At 42.3% G+C, this 22,938-nt stretch overlaps 1 protein-coding gene across 2 annotated transcripts in view; it reads right to left on the minus strand.

Annotated features, from left to right (window-relative positions):
• Nucleotides 1-22,938, minus strand: part of REV3L (REV3 like, DNA directed polymerase zeta catalytic subunit) — an 85,307-nt gene that overhangs the window by 61,075 nt on the left and 1,294 nt on the right. The window contains exons 2-4 of one of the 2 annotated variants that reach the window (XM_066613441.1): nt 4,191-4,380; nt 2,273-2,347; nt 728-888 (exon numbers count right to left, since the gene is read on the minus strand). In XM_066613441.1, the coding sequence (XP_066469538.1) occupies nt 728-888; nt 2,273-2,347; nt 4,191-4,380 (426 nt within the window). Of the gene's footprint in view, nt 1-727; nt 889-2,272; nt 2,348-4,190; nt 4,381-22,938 lie in introns of those variants that run through there. The other variant, XM_066613433.1, reaches the window with a different exon arrangement.

Here is a 22,938-nt window from a genome sequence, read left to right on the forward strand (position 1 = left end):
CTGCTAAAAAATGTGATGGAAACCCACTTCTGGTTTTTGATTGAAAAAGGGGAAGGGGAAAACTTAAGTAAATTGAATTTCCTGCCATACCCACACCCATTCCCTGATGGGGCACATAATACAGACTACATCTGGCAGTCAATTACATCACACCAATCCCAGTACTAAAGCCTCTGCCAGGGAGATGATAGATCAGATTATAAGACATGCAGAATGGGGCTATAGTTTTCTGGTACCTCAAAGGGGAACTTTGGTGATGGGAACCACGAAGTGCACTTGGTGTACACTTTGCATAAGCAACCTCTTGTCCGTCACAACATGTATGGCAAGATATTTTGTTAACACTTTTCTCCTCATAATTTTTATTGCAGGTATTCTGCAATCTCTTCCTTACAACTCCAACAGGGAAAGTAAGCACAATGTACCCAATGCAGGGAAGCAAAGTGAGGGGGGGGGGAGGGAATTCCATGGTGCACTGAACTGATGCTGCATCTCTGGCTCATGTCTCTACCCCTTGCCTCCTGACCCCTCAGGATTATCACATATCTCGCTATCAACTGAGCTGCTTAACTAACCCTTACACTTAGAACAACTAAGAGCAGGGAGTGAACTGGAGGTGCCTCAACCATTCCTACTGCTGGCCAAACATTCACTGTATCTTTGTTTTTGGAGATACCCATTTAAAACTGTAAAACACATTTTAAAATGAATTAGAATTTTGATCTACCTTTTTTCTTTGCTTTTCTGAACTTGACAGCACCCAAAGTTATTAGATTCATTCCATATAAATTGTAATCGATAAAGAGCTGGAGGAGGTAGGGAATATGAGCTTCATGAGGTTGGTAAATTTTATTCATTATGGCTCCACCCTGTAGAAGTTCACACACTCTGTTAAAAAAAAAGTTAGAAGTTACCATATTTTTAAATATTCCAATACTATATTTAGTTTATCAGTAATTGTAAAAGTTAAGCTGTACACAAAATTAGACTATTCCCATTACATACAGGGGTGCCCAAACCCCGGCCCTGGGGCCACTTGCAGTCCTCGACGCCTCTCAGTGCGGCCCTCAAGGAGCCCCCAGTCTCCAATGAGTCTCTGGCCCTCTGGAGATTTGTTGGAGCCCACACTGGCCCAACGCAACTGCTCTCAGTGTGAGGGCAATTGTTTGACGTCTCATGTGAGCTGTGAATGAGGGTTCCCTCCACTGCTTGTTGTTTCACATCTGTGATGCAGTAGCGGCAGCAAAGGAAAGGTCAGTCTTGCTTTGTGCAAGGCCTTTTATAGGCCTTGAGCTATTGCAAGACCTTTATTCATTCATATAAGTTCCATCTTGAATATATTCATTTATATAAACTTATGTAAATTTATTCAAATTTTAAATGTAAAATAGTTATTGTTTTCCCCTGCCCCCGACACAGTGTCAGAAAGACGATGTGGCTCTCCTGCCAAAAACTTTGGACACCCCTGCATTAGGATATTTAGAATTATTGCTAAATAGCCAATCTTGTACCTACAAAAAACATGATCGAGTGAACTCACTGGGCCTCAGTGGAACTCCCTGGGACTCAGAAGGCTTCCAAATGGCACTTCCGGTTTCAGTCTTTCTATTTGAATAACTAGCATCGTGTGTCTCTGGGTGTGCACAGATGTGCATAAGACACCACAAAACCATGGGGGGGGAATAACAGAGTTTTAGCATTTAGTTTGTCATGATTCCTATCACATTATGTGCTCCAATGGGCTATGTACAGTTATATTTTGTTAGTAAAAACATTTGAAACGCTGGAGGATTTCCTAAAAAAAAGAAGTCTTACAGAAGTATATAAAATGGCAAAAGAGAGAGGAACAAAATATAAATTTTGAGGGAAGTTATTTTACAGAATTTGGGCAACCATTGAGAATGCTCTGCTTTTCACAAATGTCAACAGGACTTCCCAAAAAGTAGGAATATGGAGCAAGGCTCTTGTAAATCAGCTCAAAAGGAAAGTGGGCACTTCCTGGGAGAGGTCATCTCAAAGATATATTGCTTGGAGGGCATGAAGGACTGTAAAAGGTAAGAACCAGCACTTTAATGCAGTGCAATTAATGCAATGCTGTTTGCATATATTGTTGCCCAAGTACTGTAATCATCAGGCAGCCTGCAGCACCATGCACTAGATATAGCTTCTGAATTACCCACTATAGCACATTACAGTAATTTACCTTCACTGAATCAATTCAAAAAGTGTTCATTACAAAAACAGAGATATCAGATTTTTACTATGTTATTACCTTTTTACCATAACAGGACTGTAAAGGTAGATCTTCATGAACTGCCTTTCCCTTTCATGGTAACCATAAAAAGGCCTGGAAAACAAAAATTCAATATCACTGAGTGTCCTTAGGTGATCTAAAGCAGTGGCTCTAACACAGTTAGCAATGGACCCACTTTTTACAATGAGAATTGGTCAGTACCACTGGAAGTAATGTCATGACCGGAAGTGACATCAAACAGGAAATTTTTTGACAATCCTAAGCTGCAACCCTACCATACTTACCCAACAGTAAATCCCATTTACTATCAAACCACAGTTTGAGAAACACTGAACATAAGAACATAAGAACAGCCCCATAGGCCATAGGCCACAGGCCCATCTAGTCCAGCCTCCTGTATCTCACAGCGGCCCACCAAATGTCCCAGGGAGCACACCAGATAACAAGAGACCTCATCCTGGTGCCCTCCCTTGCATCTGGCATTCTGACATAGCTGATCTAAAGTTATGGAACTGATCCAGTGTGAAGTTTTTGCAGGTCCAGTAAACAGTTATAAATTAATGCATACATACATTATGAAGAACTACAATCATTCTTGGCTCCCCACAGTACATAGGTTTAATGAAAAACACAGAATGATAAATACAACTCTCAGATGTTACAAATACACCGTATTCACAATTTAATTTTTTTAAACTGTTTTTATTTAACACATTTTATGGTATCAGCAGGGAGTCCCAGAATCAAACCCCTGCAGATGCTGAAGCACAATCTTATTCCATTAGGAGCAATGGAGGGACAAGAAACCTAGAAGTGGGTTTTATATCTATTTTTCCACTGATTTTTTATTCAGATTTTTTTTAATCCACTGGGGTTCTAGAATGGAACCTTAGCGGATAACAAGGAACAACCTGTATGTGGATATTGGTATCTGCAGGGAAGGGGCAGAACCAAACCCCTTCAGATACCAAGGGACTACTGTAATTTTGGCTTTGCAGTTGTGAGGTATGCTGCATCACTCTGCTCCCATTTCATAATAAATCCATGTGCAAGAATGGAACAGAGGTAGTCAGGAAACAGTTTATCACTGCATCACTAGGAGGGAAGAGACCAAGATGCAAGAGGAAATGGACTGCAGCTGAATCATTAGGTGTATCTGAAAGCATACTTCATCCTTAAGAATTGCTACTTTACATATCGCTACTTTGAAATAGGTGGCAAACTTCCATCTATTAAATATTGCTGGGTTCTTGCATTTTCTCTTTCCACCTTTTTCACAGCACTCAATGTCCAACTCCATTTTTTGCACGTTTAAGAATTCCTATAGGCTCAAATTCAGAAATATACTCCACACAAAACAGACATATGCCATCTTCCTTAGTATATTTCAATTTTGTCTTTCATTCACAAGTGTCTTCCCTCCTTCACCTACAAATTCTACAAATGTTCCATTTACAAAACAAGGGATATCTTGCTCTGCCCCTGCCTTTCATATGAACCAAAATATTAAGGGCTCATATGGATGCTTTTTCACTGAAGCTAAACTGAAGGTGATTGCTAAACTGTAGTCGATACTACAAATGCATGTACTCAACATTTTCTACTCAAGAAAAAAGGGTGGGAAGAATTGAGTCAACAGTGCGGTTGGAGGTAATAGCAGAACCTTCTAAACCACCCTAAGGACATCAAATTTTCATGCTGGATGTCTTATTGGCACCAAAGTACAAATATGCTGCTGGGGGGAAAGGGGATTGAAATAGATTGGTGGTAGGAGATGAAGGAAAAGGGTTTTGTGTGAAGACACTACAATGTATTGTCAAAATCTTTTCACAAAACTCTTTATTATTCAACAATGATTTGACAACTAATCATTCTTTCAGTTTTGACAATAGCAAACAATCACACCAAATGTTATAAATAATGAAACAATACTTACATTCCATATACTAGTGACACTTTGAACACATGCTGAACAGAAGAGGATGGATTTCCTAAAGCTACATTGAGTGCTCGATCAATGCTGAATGCCAAATGACGAAGATAATGTTCTGGCTGCTGTCCATAACCATCATATGGCACATACAGGTAGGGAAAAATCCCATGCAAATGCAGGCATGTCTTCTGACCTAGAGGAGAAGTGGTAAACCTTTCAGAAATATTACATTTGAAAGTCCAGGAAGCTACCAACTCCAACACTTATTACAAGGAAAAAATACTAATTTGATTAACCAACTTTTAAAACAGATCACAAATGTCACAAGTGACTGGGGTTCACTGTAGGATCTGTCTTGGAACTGGTGCTTTTTAACTTGTTCATAAATGATCAGGAGTTTGGGATAAACAGCTAGGTGGCCAAGTTTGGAGACAACACCAAACTATTCAGGGCAGTTAAAACCAAAGCATATTGTGAAGAGCTCTAAAAGGATTTTTCAGACTGGGTGAATGGGCAGCCAAATGGCAAATATAGCTCAATGTCAATAAGCGTAAAATGGTGCACAACAGGACAAACAAAAAAAAATCCCAACTTCACATTGACAGTGTATACATTGATAAGGGTCTTAGGGCCCAATCCTACTCAGCACACATCAGTCACTGCCAATGTGCACTGTCGCAAACGTGCCATAAGGCACATTTGCAGGCCCTAGCTCTGGTGTTCCACCAGTGCTAGAGGGAGGGAGGTGGGACTGACTTCCCTACACAGAGGCTGTTCATCCTATACTGACCTTCAGGTCATTGTAAAATCCTTCAGGTTTTATACTATACTATACTATACTATACTATACTATACTATACTATACATTGTAAAAACTTTGGGTTTTAATTCTATACTGACCTTCGGGTCATTGTAACCATTGTGGGGTTACTTGGTTTACCCAGAATGGGACAAAAGTCCCCTTCTCCCAAGGAAGAGGTGGCAGCTGCCTGAAGCATGCTGGATGCAGCAGCAGCCGTGTTCTGTGCCACTGCAGACCCACGTGCCAGGCAGCTCAGGATTGGGCTGCCAGCTGTCAGGGACAAACCTGAAAATAGATCTTGGGATCAAGAAAGACAACCCAATGAAATGTCAGATTCACAGTGCAAAAGCAATGCAGAAAGCAAATTCCATGATAGGGTCATTAGCAAAGGAATCAAGAACCTATTATTTTGTGTCAAATGAAGAATTATTTCTCACAAGATGTGGCAATAGCCACTAGCTTGGATGGCTTTCAAGATGAATTGGACAAAATCAAGGAGAACAGATATACCAATGGCTACAACACATGATGGCTAAGATCATGAGAGCCAGAACATTGTAGTGGTTCAGGAGTTGGACTTAGACCTGAAAGATCCAAGTACAATTCCCACTCAGCCATGAAGCTTCCTGGGGGACTTTGGGCCAGTCACTTTCTCTCATCTACCTCACAGGTTGTTGTTGTGAGGACAAGAAGAGGAGAGGAACTATGTATACCACCCTGAACTTCTTTGAGGAAGTGCGGTATAAACAATGTGAAAGTAAATAAATGATGGTTATGAATTATCTCCAGATTCAGCAGCAGTATGCCTCTGAATATCAGCAGCAGGGGAGCAGTGGTCAGAGAGAAATATGCCTTTCTCCCCCAAGTGGGTTTCCCAGAACAGCTGCTGGGCCGCACCAGGAAACAGAATGCTGACCTAGATGAGCCTATGGCTTCATCCAATGGAGTTTTGCCTTTGTAAGTACAAATACAAGGGTATGAGATGTGAACTCTTATTAAAAAAAGTCAAAAAGAGGCAAATATGGAACTTGTTCTTGTAAGTATTTGGTCACCTTTGAAGCCCACAGGTTTACATTTTTTTTCTGTTGCGTATTTATTTATAAATAAATGAAAATAACAAATGAACAAAAACAATACAATTAAAACACCAACATGTCTACCTACATAAAATACCTATGAGTACCATACAAAATTTCATATCTCCATCTTGTACTTAAGCATTTCTTCTTAACTTACTGGTTAATTATTTGGACTATTCCCAATAGTTTATTTCATTTCTCTCTAATCCCAAATCCTGAAATCATTATATCATCTTTTCCCTTTGTATGCAGAAAGTCGAAGAGTAGTTTCCAATTATTCATAAATGTAGTTACTGAGTTCTCTTTAAGTAAAATTGTAAGTTTATCAATTTCTGCTAAGTCCAAGACCTTGAAGACACCAATCTTCAACCGATGGTATTTCTTTCATTTTCCAATTGTGCATGAAGTAAATCAAACATTATGTAACAAGTAAAATTTTGATTGGGGATTCTACTACATATCTCTAGCCTCATCTGAACAAATTAGTATACCACATGTAAATATTAAAGTATTTCAGTGCTAGCAGATCAGAGCTGTAGTAAAAAAATGTAAACAGAAAAGAACAAATGGTTAAGCCACAGGCTTTCTATCAGTCAAACTTTAGAGGATTTTTTTCTGGTAAGATAGGCTTACAGCTCAAGTCTTACTGAAACCAAAGGGCTTACTTCTGAGTAAAATAACACCTTTTTTAAACACCTCTAGTTATAAGCTTTAAACTAATTTGGAATGAAGCAGCTTGCCACAACATTATATTCTCTGCTGCTAACCAAAACCACAAAATCAGCAATCACAGAGGTTGTTTTACACTCATTTGCAACACAATTGGCTAGCACAAAAAAATATTTAACAAGATTCAGAGTCTGTGTGTAAATTCAAGTGAAAAATAAGAAGTTCATTCATAACAGCTGATCACCATTTTTTTCCATAATATGACACCCCTGAGTTAGAAAGGCAAATTGTAAGTAAGAACTACAAAGACTGAAGTAAAGTGGAAGTTCTAGCATTTTATGGACCACTGACAAGACACCTATTAATGAGAGAAGGATGTATTTATGGAGAAAATAATTATTTCACAATCCTAAGTCTCTCAAAAGTATTTTTTTATCTTTCACCTGGATATATAATTGACCTATACACTCCCACAACAATATGCAACTGAAACTTCTTACAAATCTCTCCCAACCATTATTAGAGAGTTTTAAATGGACAAAAGGTGAACTCAAAAAGCTAATTAATATGAGCTCTTACTGTACCTCAAGTGCACAAGAAGCTCCATCTGGCAGTGCTGTATGAAGGCTACCTATTTGCTAAGTCCACAGAAAACACCAACAGAAGCTCCTAATTCTTTCCCCATTTTTAGAGTTTATATTCTTTGCTTTAGGCTGCAATCCTAACCACCCTTTCCTGAGAGTAAGCCCCACTGAACAAAATAGAACTTACTTCTGAGTAGACCTGGTTAGGATTGTGTCCTTAAAAAGTTTTCTGTAACTCAACTTCATGTCTTAGGAGGATAAAAAGTTTTAGAACTGTAAAGTAATTCTCACTGAATAGAAAGACAGAATGGACTGATTACCATCAATGCAGAGAGATACCTACAGACAGAAACAGAAACGGACAGAAAGAGAGCGACTAAGATGATTACTGGGCTGGGGCACCTTCCTTATGAGGAAAGGCTAAGGTGTTTGGGCCTCTTCAACCTAGAAAAGAGGTGCCTCAGGAGGGACATGATTGAGACAAACAAAATTATGCAGAGGATGGACAGAGTGGATAGAGAGATGCTCTTTACACTCTCACATAACACCAGAACCAGGGGACATCCACTAAAATTGAGTGTTGGGAGAGTTAGAACAGACAAAAGAAAATATTTCTTTACTCAGCGTGTGGTTGATCTGTGGAAAGAAAATATTTCTTTACTCAGCATGTGGTTGATCTGTGAACTGTGGAAGATGCATTGTACAGCCTTATCCTATCCATGTTTGTCCCACTGGGTTCCAAGAAAGTACTACGCAATGAGCATGCTGAGGAGTGCAGTCACAGAGCGAAAAAGCAATACTGTATACATGTACAGGAGGGCCCCATATCCACAGATCCTGTATCTGTGGTTTCAGGTATCCGCAGATGTGGGGATTCTCCTTGCCCCAGGCGCCCATTAAATCATTTTTTAAAATTATTGGGGCAAAAATTGGCTTGCTTAAACAAACCAATTTTTGCCCTGGTAACTTTCAAAATGATTTAATGGGCACTTGTGTGGCGGGTGGGGGCAAACCCTCCACACCCTGCACCCCCCATGTGCCCATTAAAATGTTTTTTAAACTTACCAGGTGCACATTCTTGTTTAAACAGGCTGCGTTTGCAGATGGAAGGAAAAGCGGTTAGGTCTTGATTGCTATTGATAGCAATTCAATACCTAATCACTGGTGGGAGATCCACTGAACTCTGTGGGATTTACTTCTGAGTAAATATGCAGAGGATTGTGTTGCAAAATACAAAGGCCCACAATGAACCACTCTAAAACTGTATTGTGAGATTATTTAATGTTTGCATAATAAGTTTTGTCATGCTAAAACAAACAGCATGGTGTGTTTACTGTACAAAACTAGCATTAACTAGGGCAGGGGTGTCCAAAGTTTGTGGCAGGAGGACCACATCAGCTCTCTGACACTGTGTTGAGGACCGGGGGGGGGGATTAATTTACATTTAAAATTTGAATTTACATAAGTTTACATAAATGAATATATTAAAGATGAACTTACATGAATGAAGGTCTTGAGATTGCTCAAGGCTGGCCTTTCCTTTGCTGCCGCTACAGCATCACAGATGTGAAACAGCAAGCAGTGGAGGTAGCCCTCATCCCACAGCTCATGCAAGAGGTCAAACAGTCGCCCTCACGCTGAGATCAGTTGCATAGGGCCAGAGCGGGCTCCAACAAATCTCCACAGGGCCAGAGGCTCATTGGAGCCTGGGGGCTCCTTGAGGGCCGCACTGAGAGGCGTCGAGGGCCGCAAGTGGCCCCAGGGCCAGGGTTTGGGCACTCCTGAACTAGGGGTTAATAAATAGTCTTTCAAAGGGTTATATCCTAATTTACTATGGACTGCAGCTCTGTTGCAAAAAGTATTTCCCCTTGCAGAAGGAGAGTTGTACTCGTGCAAGTACTCTTGACAGAAATCAGAACAAGCACTATATACATATTTATCAAGAGACAATGCAATTTTGTAAATTTTTACTGATGGTGACAATAATGATTTCTGGAGATGCCATGTTTAAAAGGAAACCTAACAATCTGTGTGTGACACCTGCAAATGTGGAGAATGGTCTGGTTCAGTGACAAACCAGGTTACAAATCTTGTGGGCATGGTGAATAGCTCAATGGAAACGCTGAATGAGTGTGTGGCAGTGAAGAAGGCAAATTTGATTCTAGGAGTCAGATGCAAAATAATCAAGAATAAGACAGTTAATATTATTTTGCTCCTATATAAATCTATAGTGCATCACATCCAGAATATTGTGTACACTTCTGGTTGCCACACGTCAAGAAGAGTAGGAAAAAAGGGCAACAAAAATGATCAAAGGAGATAAGGCATTAGAGACTTTTAAGCATGGGAAAAGGGGGGACAACACATGACTGAGATGTATAAAATCATGTATTGCAGTGTTTCTCAAACCGTGGGTCAGGACCCACTAGGTGAGTCATGAGCCAATTTCAGGTGGATCTCCACTCATTTCGATATTTTAATTTTAATGCATTAGACGTGATGCTACCATGGTATGTGACTACATTTAGGGAAATGTTACAGATCTGTACTTCTAACAGGCTACTATGTATAAGCACTTCTGGTCATGACATCACTTCCAGTGAGTCCTGACAGATAAACATTATAAAAAGTGGGTCCCAGTTTGTCCACTGATGTATGGTGTGGACAAAGTAGATAGAAAGGCTTTTCCCCTTCTGTCAGAATTCTAGCTATTAGGGGTCATTCAACAAAACTGATTGGTGGGAAATTTAGGAAGAACAAAGGAAATGCTTCTTCACACAGTATATAATTACTCTGTGGAATTCATTTCCACAAGATGTGATGATAGCTACTAGCTTGGATGGCTTTAAAGGTAGATTGGACAAATTCATGGAGGACAGGTCTATTAATGACTACGTGTCATGCTGGTTATGTGCTTTCTCCAGATTCAGCAGCAGTATGCTTCCAAATAGCAGCTGCAAGCAAGCAGCAGTGGAAAAGAAGCATGCCTTTCTCTCCTGCTTGTGGACTTCCCAAAGGCAGCTAGTGGGTTATGGTAGAAAACAGAATGCTGGACTAGAAGGGTCTTTCGCCTGATCTAGCAGGGCTTTTTTTACATCTATGAAAGCTGCCAATAAGGCAACTGCATTCACACAAGCTTCCCAATAATCTTTACTGCAATAGACAGTGTCCATAGCCTCAGATACACCTACTGGCCAATGCAACATTTTTCTATTTCATTTCATGAGCCCACACTATGGAAAAATTCAAACATCCAACAAAACTTGAATTTACGAGAATTATTTATTCTCTCGTACAATGAGAATAAATTAGGAAAAACTGTATATTTGGCATAATTTGTTTTGCTTCCTCACAGCAAGCCATTTTCAATAGAACTAGATCACTTATATGATGAACTTCCCTTAATATCTGAAGAAAATGTGATATTACAATTAACGCATAAAGCATATTACCTCTAACTCAATTTGTAAGACTTGAAATCATTTCCTTGTGGTGGCTGTTACCAAATATCAAGGGATCAAATTTTTCTGAGCAAACAACGATTACAGGAGTAGTCCCAGTGGGGCAAAAAAAAAATCCTAACAGCTTTAATTCTCTTCTAGACTGCAGTCCAGAGGAGCTTTGTACAGGTACAGTGGGGAAACAGGTACACAGCTGGGAATCTCAAGAATTTTCACAGCATCATCATTCAGAAACAAACCAAAATTTAATGTAAGAGCTTTTGTAACTAAAGTTTCAGAGAGAAAAAAAAAATTGATCATCAAACTATAAAGTTCAAAGAATAACTTTGAAATGGAGAAAATGACTTGCTCAAACTGCTATTGTGATGGGAAAAAAGGAAAACCCATACATTCTGAGCTTCTTGAAGGGCAAATCATAAATATGATAAAACATGTACAATACTTTTTATCTACTTCATAACCTAGCTTTAAATTTTGGAAAGACAACATTTTGCCCATTTTTCATTTCCTTTGCACTTTTCCTCCAAATTGCCAAAAACTTGAGCACGAGACAGAAAATACAGAATCCAATTCCATTTTATTCAGAAAGTTTGTTTTGCAAGTTTTTCCAATTTGCTTATTTTCTAATTACAGTTTAGACAAGCTAAAATGCATGTGGCACACACGCACCAGCCCACTGTTCTAAATGCTAGTTAAAATATTTTATTCCTTTCTTTTGCTTATGAAGAAAGGATACTAAACTTGTAAGAGTAACCTTAAATGCTGTATAAATATATGTTTACCAGTATGAGGAAAGAGGACAGAAAGGAGTGAGATTAGCTGAGGACAATTTTAGCGCCTAAGTACCCATATCACAAGTACAGGGCGACGTATATATTTGCTGGAAACACTCTTATCATTTGATGTACACAAAACATTTTATACAAGTGTCCTCAGGTATCCCTGGGAGATATGTTCCTGCTCCCTCCACAGATACCAGAAACCACAGATAAAAGCAAACTCTATACTTACAATACAAGTAAGTATTAACAGGAAGCTCTCCGATTCCTCTTGGCATTCTCTTACATCCCAATCCTCAGCTGCCCCAGCAGGGATGCAAGATCCGACAGTGCAAACTGAACTTTCACCAGCAACTTAGCAGGTACAGGTCAAAGTAGACCCAGTGTCATTGCCCTGGGGCACAGGGAAAAAAGTCCCCTTACCTTGAGGATACCTCCAGCCTGCAAAATTACCCTGCAGAAAAAGTGCAAGCCATGCTGGTCCCACTGCTTTGGAGTGGGAGAATTTTGTTAGGACTAAGCTGCCCATTAATCACTTTATGATGAGCTCACAACTGCTATAAAAAGGATGTTGTGGGTGATCAATAAGCCAATCAGTGATATACAGTAAATGCATTTTGGTAACATTTCAACCAAGAGCATCATTTTTAATAACGTGGCTGTTTATGGAGGGAAGGGTATAACTGATGCAATGCAAGCTTTCTGGGTAGTGCCTCAGAGCCCAAACCTATCCAACTTTCCAGTGCCAATACTGTAGCAATGTAGTCCTGAGGAAAGGGAACAAACATACCCTTCCCTAGAGGAGGTATCTGATTGCTCCCCTACCACATGATGCAGCGCATTTCCCATTGTGCTGACTGCACCAGTGCTGGAAAGTTGGATAGGATTTGGCCACAGCTAGTAGCAGTATTTTTAACATTGTGGCTGTGAGTACTGAAGGAAGGATACAGCCTTATAATTTGTGTTTTATAATTATAACACTGTATACACTACACTGATAACCATCGTCCTTAAAGAGAGCAGAAAGCACCTTTTAAATCTCCTTTTAGAGAAAGAAATAGTTTAGTTCTGTAGCAGAAACTTTAAAGATCTTGGAATGAATTATCAAACAATGCATTATTGGGTTCACATCACAGTATTTTCACAATACTGTACAACAGGGTCTCCAGAACCAATTATCATTCTAAAGTCAGGGCCCACTTGTACATTTGTAAATTTTCATAAAATAAAATTGCCCCATGTGCTTCTAGGATCTACAGAATAATCAGGGTGTCAGTTTTAAGGAAAAAAGAGAGAATTAGTCTGCTTAAGCCCCAATCCCAGAGGTTCCCAAGCTGGGGCAACATGACACTCCAGCCAGGGAACCTCTATCACTGCCCCCTTAAATAGTGTGGCAGTGACGTGATGCCATGAACACACTGCTGCCGGGACAAAAGGGTGTTGTTTTTTTAAAAAAACTTACCTGAGTATCATGATGGCTCTCCAGAGGATCCATGGAGACTATGGCTTCCTCTGCAGGCTTCCCTGCACCTCCAAACCGCCATGAACAGCAAAAAAAAACCCACTTCTGGTTTTTGTCATGAAACTGTAAGTGGCTTTTTTCACCATTTACAGCAGTTTGGAGGCACAGGAAGGCCTGCCAAGAGGGCCACGGGCTCCCCAGACCCTCCAGAGAGCTATAGCGACACCCAGGTAAGTAAAAAACCTCTTTTGTACCCGGCAGTGGTGCGATCATGTTGCTGCCCCTCCCTTTCCTCACAATAATAGTAACAATAACTGGTATTTGTATACCACCTTTCTGGCCACTGGATTACTCCTTTGGCTTTATTTAAGGCGATTTACACAGGCAGGCTTTCTCTAAATCCCCAAGGAAGCTTTTATAATCACATAAGTTCTGTCTTTCAAGAACAATCTACAGTCCAGGGGGATCTCCCATGGTCTGGTGAAACGTTCTGGCTGAACACTATGTCATACGTTGACAGACAGCTCCTTTCCCTTTCATGAAAAGAATTAGAGCCGGCTTCTTTTGGCTCCCACACCCAAAAGGGTTCAGCTTGGCCTGTCAGTTCTCAAGGTCTTGTCACTCACAGAAGCTTCCGGTGATCTTGAACTGGCAACCTTCGGATGTTAAATCTTCAGACTTAATGGCGACTCTACCCTCTAGACCAGACCTTCTGCCCAAGCAGGATGCCGCCCAAGCAGCATCCCAACTACTGCCCTAACCAATTATGGTAAGTATCCTACAGCAAGGATTAGAGTTTGAAGAATGCATGCTGCGAGAAAGCTTCCTGTACTATGCAGGGGTGTGTCAAAAGAACTGAAAACATAGTGGGTTGTAGCCTAAGGTTACAGAGTACAGGTCCATTATCAGAAGCTCCATCCATTCCTGGAAGGAATATTCCACTCACACAAGAGATCATTGCACAAACGCAATGTTCCTTGCAGAAACAAAAGGAGCTTCTGATGAGCAGCATTCTGAGAAACTTCAGGATACAACCTTTTCACTTTCCTACTCTCCAAAACCACCACCACCCGTAATGCTATACAGCAGGGGCCTCTAAACTTTTCGGCTGAAAGGCTGCATCAAACATCTGGCACAGTGTCGAGAGCTCATACACTGTAGATGGAACTTAGATGAATGAATAAATGAATGGGCTCAAATGTCCAGGACTTTTGGCTCCCACACCCAAAAGGGTTCAGCTTGGCCTGTCAGTTCTCAAGGTCTTGTCACTCACAGAAGCTTCCGGTGATCTTGAACTGGCAACCTTCAGATGTTAAATCTTCAGACTTAATTGCGACTCTACCCTCTAGACCAGACCTTCTGCCCAAGCAGAAGACCTTCTGCCCAAATGTCCACGAACACAGCCCAAGAAATAAAGCACACACTTAAATGGACCTCCATTTCCCTATCCCACAAGTACAGCTCTGGTTAAGAACATAAGAACATAAGAACAGCCCCACTGGATCAGGCCATAGGCCCATCTAGTCCAGCTTCCTGTATCTCACAGCGGCCCACCAAATGCCCCAGGGAGCACACCAGATAACAAGAGACCTCATCCTGGTGCTCTCCCCTACATCTGGCATTCTGACTTAACCCATTCCTAAAATCAGGAGGTTGCGCATACACATCATGGCTTGTACCCCATAATGGATTTTTCCTCCAGAAACCCGTCCAATCCCCTTTTAAAGGCGTCTAGGCTAGACGCCAGCACCACATCCTGTGGCAAGGAGTTCCACAGACCGACCACGCGCTGAGTAAAGAAATATTTTCTTTTGTCTATCCTAACCCGCCCAACACTCAATTTTAGTGGATGTCCCCTGGTTCTGGTATTATGTGAGAGTGTAAAGAGCATCTCCCTATCCACTCTGTCCATCCCCTGCATAATTTTGTATGTCTCAATCATGTCCCCCCTCAAGCGTCTCTTTTCTAGGCTGAAGAGGCCCAAACGCCGTAGCCTTTCCTCATAAGGAAGGTGCCCCAGCCCCGTAATCATCTTAGTCGCTCTCTTTTGCACCTTTTCCATTTCCACTATGTCTTTTTTGAGATGCGGCGACCAGAACTGGACACAATACTCCAGGTGTGGCCTTACCATCGATTTGTACAACGGCATTATGGTTGTGTTTGGTCAACAGGGACAGAGGCTCTCAGGGGATCAGAGGCTGGCTATGGGCTGGATAGAGGCTTGCCACAGGCCGCATCTGGCCCCTGGGCTGGGGTATGGAGACCCCTGCTATACAGTGACCCAACACAGGTTCTGATCTTGCATTTGGAGGTCCCACAGAAGACCTCCAATAATGCCTTCCAGTTGCATTTGGAAATGTTCTGAGGAGTGGTGACGTCATGCTATCAGCCCCAAACCCATGCATGTTATTGCTATATAACATGCTATATAGCACGTTATTGCTATATTGCTGAACCTCAGTATCTGCAGTGGATCCATTCTTGGACCTCCCCCCCCCCCAGTGGATACCAAACAAGGAGATACCCCTTCTGCAAGGGGGGGCACAGAAGACTTTTGGATGCAACTAGAAAGTGATTTCCGGTCATGTCTGGAAGAGTTGTGAGGGGCGGGGAGAGTGACCCCAACCATAAAATGATTCTGAAGATTAAAGTGTAAAAATACAGCAACAACACTAAGCCAGTTTCCTAAGCTGTAAACTACAGAATTTAAGTGTTCAGCTATCTTAACTCTTCAGGTACCTTTTGAATGGTAGACTCTTTATATTACTGTTAAAAGGACTAGAACTAACAAAATTTTAAGACAACATAAAATATATTATGTATCATTTTTAATATTTGTACCTCAAGCTCAAGCCTATATACCAAATGCACTTTACATATTTGACTTAAAAAGTAATTTATACATTAAATGTATTCACAATCATTTTTATTGGGTGTCAAAGACTCCATTTGCCATCAGAACAGAGACAGGCATATTTCACAGCTTTTATTAAAGACAAACCTTTTACCCTTTCCTAGTTATTTCATGACGTGAATAATGGAGAATATTTCCCTGCTTTGTTTGCTACCCTAGTATAGTCTTCCCTTCCTCCCTCCATCCCTGCTATGTCGGCCCCCTGCTCTTCAGCAAAACAAATCCCTTTACCTAGTGGGTCTGGATTGCCCTGATATATGAAAAGCATGCTATTCTTTAGGCAGGGGCAACTCCTGGGGTCCACTCCTTTCTCACCAAAGCTGTTTCTTCCCCCTATATCTCAGAAGAGATTAGCAAACTAAAAACACATACCAGCCACCGACCTTGATACACTCTCTACAGCAGGGGTGCCCAAAGCCTGGCCCGCAGGCCACTTGTAGCCCGCTGTGGGTCCCCATCCGGCCCCCAGGGGGTCCCCCCCTCCAATGGGCACTCGGCCCTCACCCCAGCCCGCGCTGGCCCGCCGCGGAGCTCCGTGCCTTGCTTTCCCTTGCTGCCACTGAGCTCAATGGCAGCGAAGGAAAGACAAGCCCAACACGTGCATAGGGCCTTTTATAGTGGGAAGGTAACGTGAGACTTGCTGGTCTCACATTACTTCCCACTATAAAAGACCCTGCGTGCGTGCTGGTCTCCTCCTGCCTCGCCCATGGGCTGGGCTGGGCTCTGCTCAGCTGGGCTCTGCTCCCCTCCTGCCACCTGAGCCAGGGGAGTGCAGGAGAGAGAGAGATTCCCTGCAGGCGGTCTCTCCCTGCCTTGCCCTTCCTATGGGCTGGGCTGGACTCCCCTCCCGCAACCTGAACCAGGGGAGTGCAGGAGACAGAGAGGGAGAGATCCCGCACGAAGGGAGCCCAGCCCACAGCACATTTCTCCGAGGGAGGGAAGGCTGGCTGGCTAGCTGGCTGGTCAGCCAGGTAGGCAGGCAGCAGCACATGCCGCCCTAGCTAGTGAGGAAGGGCGGTTAGGTGGGCAGGCAGGCAGCCCAAGCAAACGAGGGAGGTAATGAGGGAGGGCAAGGGGGCAGGCAAGCAGGCGGGTGTATGTGTGAAAGTGTGGAAGATCCCCCTCCATTTGTGTGTGAATGGGATCATAAACTGGCATGAAGATCTCCCCCCCTTATTAGGTTGAATGGGATCATAAACTGGCATGAAGATCTCCCCCCCTTATTAGGGTGAATGGGATCATAAACTGCATGAAGATCTCCCCCGCTTATTAGGGTGAATGGGATCATAAACTGGCATGAAGATCTCCCCCCCTTATTAGGGTGAATGGGATCATAAACTGCATGAAGATCTCCCCCCCCTTATTAGGGTGAATGGGATCATAAACTGCATGAAGATCTCCCCCCCTTATTAGGTTGAATGGGATCATAAACTGGCATGAAGATCTCCCCCCCTTATTAGGTTGAATGGGATCATAAACTGCATGAAGATCTCCCCCGCTTATTAGGGTGAATGGAGTCATAAACTGGCATGAAGATCTCCCCCCCTTATTAGGGTGAATGGGATCATAAACTGCATGAAGATCTCCCCCCCTTATTAGGTTGAATGGGATCATAAACTGGCATGAAGATCTCCCCCCCTTATTAGGGTGAATGGGATCATAAACTGCATGAAGATCTCCCCCGCTTATTAGGGTGAATGGGATCATAAACTGGCATGAAGATCTCCCCCCCTTATTAGGGTGAATGGGATCATAAACTGCATGAAGATCTCCCCCCCCTTATTAGGGTGAATGGGATCATAAACTGCATGAAGATCTCCCCCCCTTATTAGGTTGAATGGGATCATAAACTGCATGAAGATCTCCCCCGCTTATTAGGGTGAATGGAGTCATAAACTGGCATGAAGATCTCCCCCCCTTATTAGGGTGAATGGGATCATAAACTGCATGAAGATCTCCCCCCCTTATTAGGGTGAATGGGATCATAAACTGGCATGAAGATCCCCCCTTTATTAGGGTGAATGGGATCATAAACTGGATTGAATTCATTCATTCATTCATTTTCCCTCTCTAATATATTCATTTATGTAAATTTATTCAAATTTGAAATTTAAATTAATTCTTTTTTTTCCCCAACACAGTGTCAGAAAGATTTTGTGGCCCTCCCACCAAAAACTTTGAGCACCCCTGCTCTACAGGAACAATATCTGTCCCCTCTAACCACAACCTGAATAAGGAGGCTACCAGTGTGGCAGAATAGGACTGGGTGCCTGGCACTTTCAAACATGGGGAGAAACGACAAATGCTGCAACTGGGGAAATTGAGGGGTGGGGCTAAGAGTGTACATCAATGTCATGAGGAAGATATGGCAGCATGTGCCCACACACATCAAATATCATCCGCACATGGCTACATGGATGGGCAGCCAATGACACACCAGGTGTAAGCAAAATTACCATACAGCTCAGTCATCCTATAAAAGGAGGAAATGTCAATATTTCCATTTTATACCTGTGGAATGGAGGCCAAGAAATTGCTGTGATAAAACACTTATTGCTGCTGTGACAAGTGCTTCAGAGAACAGAGAAATGATAAAAATCCCAGCAAAAAGAGCACAAAACTTAAAAGGCCACTCAAGACAAGGTAAACAGCATGGAAGAAGCTCAGAAACAAGAGTGAGAAAAGGAACAAAAAGGAGCAAAAAGCAGAAAAGGGTGTAAAGAACAAAAGATGTCAGGTCCTAAGGGGACATGAAAGATATAAATTCAAAGACTGAGAACTTTTAAAGAGTAGAATTCTGGGTTACCAGAAAGGATATGGAACAAAACAGTAACTCATCAACAGTAATAGTTCAGCTGGACTATCTGCAATTAGGCAGTGCACCATAAATTGTTTGTTTCTGCACTGTCCAACGAACACTCGAGACAGCAGATATGGGAGAAAGGGCCACTTTATTTCACATTAACAATAGAAGAGGAGGCTGAGACCTGCAGCATCTGAGGCAGCAAAAGCCCCTGTGGTGCAGGGCGGGACCTCTGGGCGGTACCAGAAACCTCTGCCCCCAGGCGGGCATGCACCCGACTCCAAGTCGCGCCCCGCTGCTGGGCGGCACGTCTCATCCATGTCTGTCCCTTAAGGGGAAGGCAGCCAGACCGCGGACTGCTCCACCTCGTGCCGCCGAGCCCGAGGACTGAAATAGGGTTCCGCCCTGCAAATGCCGCCTGAAGGTGCATGCCCAGAGTCCCATTCACACCTCCTAACCCGCACCACCTACCCTCTTAAAGTGACTAATGGCAGCTTGAAAACGGGGGGGGGGTAACCCCCTGGCCCGTGACAATCTGGGGGTAGGCAAAAAAACTGCCTGCCCTTTGGCCAATCTTGGCAGGCAGCAAAAAATTCCTACCTGGCCCCAAACAGCGACCAGTTAGACTCAGACTGCCCCTAGGGCAGGCAGGCGGGTATTCCCACGGTTACCACGTGCAAAGGAGGAAGAGGGCTGGGTCCTGCGCCCTTTAAAAGGCCCGCCATGGCTGCCCAACCCAGCCCCCTTCCACTCCCCCTTGGGGAGGGACTCTCGTGTCCTAGGCCAGGCCAAACAAACTCCGATCACCCTTTTAATTAGGCAACTGGGATTTAAAAAAGAGAATGCCATTTCCAGCAGGGCCAGGAATACTTATATACTGCTTCTACAAAGCAAACAGCTGTTCCCAGAAACATTCAAATTCTATTTGAGAAGAGGAGTTGCCAATAATACTTAGCATTTATACAGTGCTTATGTTTGATTATATTGTATCTGTATAGTTGATATATAAGTTCATTATTATAATAATAATATAATATACAGTATTTATATACCGCCTTTCTTGGTCTTTATTCAAGACTTTATTCAAGGTGGTTTACATAGGCAGGCTTATTAAATCTACGCAGGGATTTTTACAAATTGAAAGAAGGTTCTTTCTTTCAAGAACCACTACATTCAAGGTGTTACACTCTGATCTGGTTTAACATTCTGGCCTCCATCCTCCCACGCTCCGAGCAGATGGAACAGCTCAGCTGCAGCTTGTCAGCTGCTTCAAGGTCGCACGGTGCCGGTGGCCTCGAACTGGCGACCTTGTGAATGTTAATCTTCAGGCAAATGGAGGCTCTACCCTCTAGACCAGACCTCCTGCCCATTATCAATTTAGGAAGAACATCCTATATGTGCAAGGGAAGTAGGTGCAATTTTTGTCCACCTCCCTTTTTGCAGCATGCTGTAACCCCTTGAATATCAGTTCTTGAGGATCTCTCAAACCCCAGGAACAAATTCTTAAGGGCTTCAGGAGAGTGCAGAGTGTAGGGGAGATATGCAGAAATCACTCCCTTTTACCTTCCATAAATGGGGCTTTTTCCACAAGCGGAAAACAACCTCAGGATACAATCGGCTGCACATTTGAAAGTTCATGGTTCTTTAAGTACATTAACTCAATCATTTTCTCAACAATTCCCTAAGGTAGATTATTATTCCTAAATTGCAGGTAGGAGACTGATAGAGGGCTGGTACAAAAATCCAGTAAACTAGTAAACAGAAAATCCAATAAACCAATAAGTATTTGCGGGGGGAGTAGTGGCAATGCCATTGCCATGATCGCGTGGCTGCTAGGGGGAGGAAGGTTTTTTTAAAAAACTTACCTGGGGGTCACTATGGTTCTACAGAGGGTCCAAGGAGCTCACAACCCTTCTGCAAGCCTCCCCACGCCTCCAGAGTGCTGTGAAAAGCAAAAGAATCCCCACTTCGAATTTCTATCATGGAACCGGAAGTTGTTTTATTTTTTTTCTACCTTTCTGGGGGGGGGGCTTTTTACAGCACTTTGGAGGTGTGGGGAAGCCTGAAGAGGGAGGTGCAGGTTCCCCAGACCTTCTGGAGAGTACCTAGTAAGTTTTTTTTAAAACCCTTCCTCTCCCTAGCAGCAGATCATGGTGACTGCGTTGCCACCACTGCTGTCATCCCGCCCCTTAAGGTGGCAGCAAAAGCGATTCCATGGCTAAGGCATTGTGACGCCTCATTTTGGGAACCATATTCCCAACTCAGTTCTATACCATATGTAGCACATAAGTAGACTATAAAGTGTGTACTTTCTTGGGATACCTCGTATAATCAAGCAGAGTTAAGATGTTTGCTACCTGTCACTGAAAAAAGTTTATAGACAGAAGTCACAACTTAGTTGTAACAACAACAACAACAACAACTAGGTATTTATATACCGCCTTTCTGGTCATCAGATTACTCCTCTGACTTTATTCAAGGCGGTTTACATAGGCAGGCATTTCTAAATCCTTCAAGGAAATTTTTACAATCATAGAGGTTCTCTCTTTCAAGAACTAACAAAATTTCACAATGGATCTTTCTGGTTTGGTCTCATTTCTGGCCTCCAGTTCTCCCACACAGTAGCTTATTGTAGCTTATGCCCCTTGCAGGCAGATTCCAAGTTCAATCCAGGAAAGACTGGAAAAGACCCCCCTAGAGAACGGCTGGAGAACTGCTGGCAGTCAGCATAGACAACACTAAACTGGATAGCAAATTACTTAGGATAAGGGAATTTTTATGTGTTTCTAGCCTGATATACTAAAATGATCATACAACAAACTTCTTAGCATGGAGGGAAAGGAAGCAAAAGCAGCAGAATTAAGCATTTGCTTGAATGTATGAAGAAAAGGGGTGATAGGATTCTAAGAACTCGGAGGTTGTCTGACGTTCAGGGAGATAGGATTACACTATTTTTACTGATGACAGAGAAATGTGATTGAGAGGAAAGGTTTGAACAGAAAAAGCAAACATTCTTCATAGTCAACGCAGAATCAAGAGAGGCGTCTAAAACAAAGCAGCAGAATCCAAGAAAGTGAAAATCAGAGTGCTCTCAACCTTAAGAGATTGAAAACAAATTACAGGGCCACAAATGTGTATAAGAGATAAGAATTTATTTTAATTCCACTTTTTAAAAAGGCGGAATGATATTTGGAAGGAAGGAGATAGTAAAAAAGCTTGAGCAAGTTATCAGATGGGAAAAGACTGCCCCAGTTTTAAGGCAGTGTGCTCCTCCCTGTACCATGCACAGAGAAAGCATATAAACACCATTCTCTGGGGACTGAATGCCTGACACCCAATGTTGTCCAGAGGTATCCATAAGGTATTCAGAATAATAGACTACAAACAGTCAAAGCACATTGCTAGAGCATGAACTATCATATTTGCTTGAAGAAATTAATTACAAACCATTTGCTTAAACTCTAGATCCAAATCTATTTAAGAGTGCAAGACTTTCTGGAAGACTGCAAGATGTCTAACTGTTCTGCATGGCTCAGAGAGTGGTTTCTTACTTCTGAGGAAGCCTAGTACGAAGGGAAGGCATATATTCTTTCCTTCCCCCCAAGTTTTCAGGGAAAGGCAAAGAGATCAGGAGAAAGGAGGAGTGTTTGTCTTCACTTTGGGTTTAAGCAGAAGGGAAAGCAAACATCTCTCCTTCCCCGTCCCCCAGTACTGGGCATGCAGGTCAAGGACAGCTGACAAAGGAGGGAGGGACTCTCAGTGCTGGTGAAAATATTTGTGGAGAAAGTGTAAAAATAACAAAAACAATTATTGATTATGATATGCTGAAAAACATAATCTATTACCTTACAAGAAGCTCCATTTACACACAAAGAAACGTGGGCATGCTTCCACAGACCACCACAATCCGATGCATGTTTATTCAGAAGTCCCACTGATTTGAAATCAATGGGACTTCTGAGCAGACATGCATAGAATTGTACTGTAAATTTATGAGTTATGAAAACAGTTACCCAGAGGATTACATAACATGCAAATATTCTCCCTTCATTAAAGTCACTGAAAAATGACATATTAAGCAAACTACTGCCAAGAACATGCAAAATATTCTACACAAACAAAATGTAATGGAAAAGCTGTTTACTATTTTATTGTGTGATCACAATGTACTTTCTTCTTTTATGCTGATATACTTTGC

The sequence above is a fragment of the Tiliqua scincoides genome, chromosome 1 (genome assembly GCF_035046505.1).
Source record: "Tiliqua scincoides isolate rTilSci1 chromosome 1, rTilSci1.hap2, whole genome shotgun sequence".
Lineage (NCBI taxonomy): Eukaryota > Metazoa > Chordata > Lepidosauria > Squamata > Scincidae > Tiliqua > Tiliqua scincoides.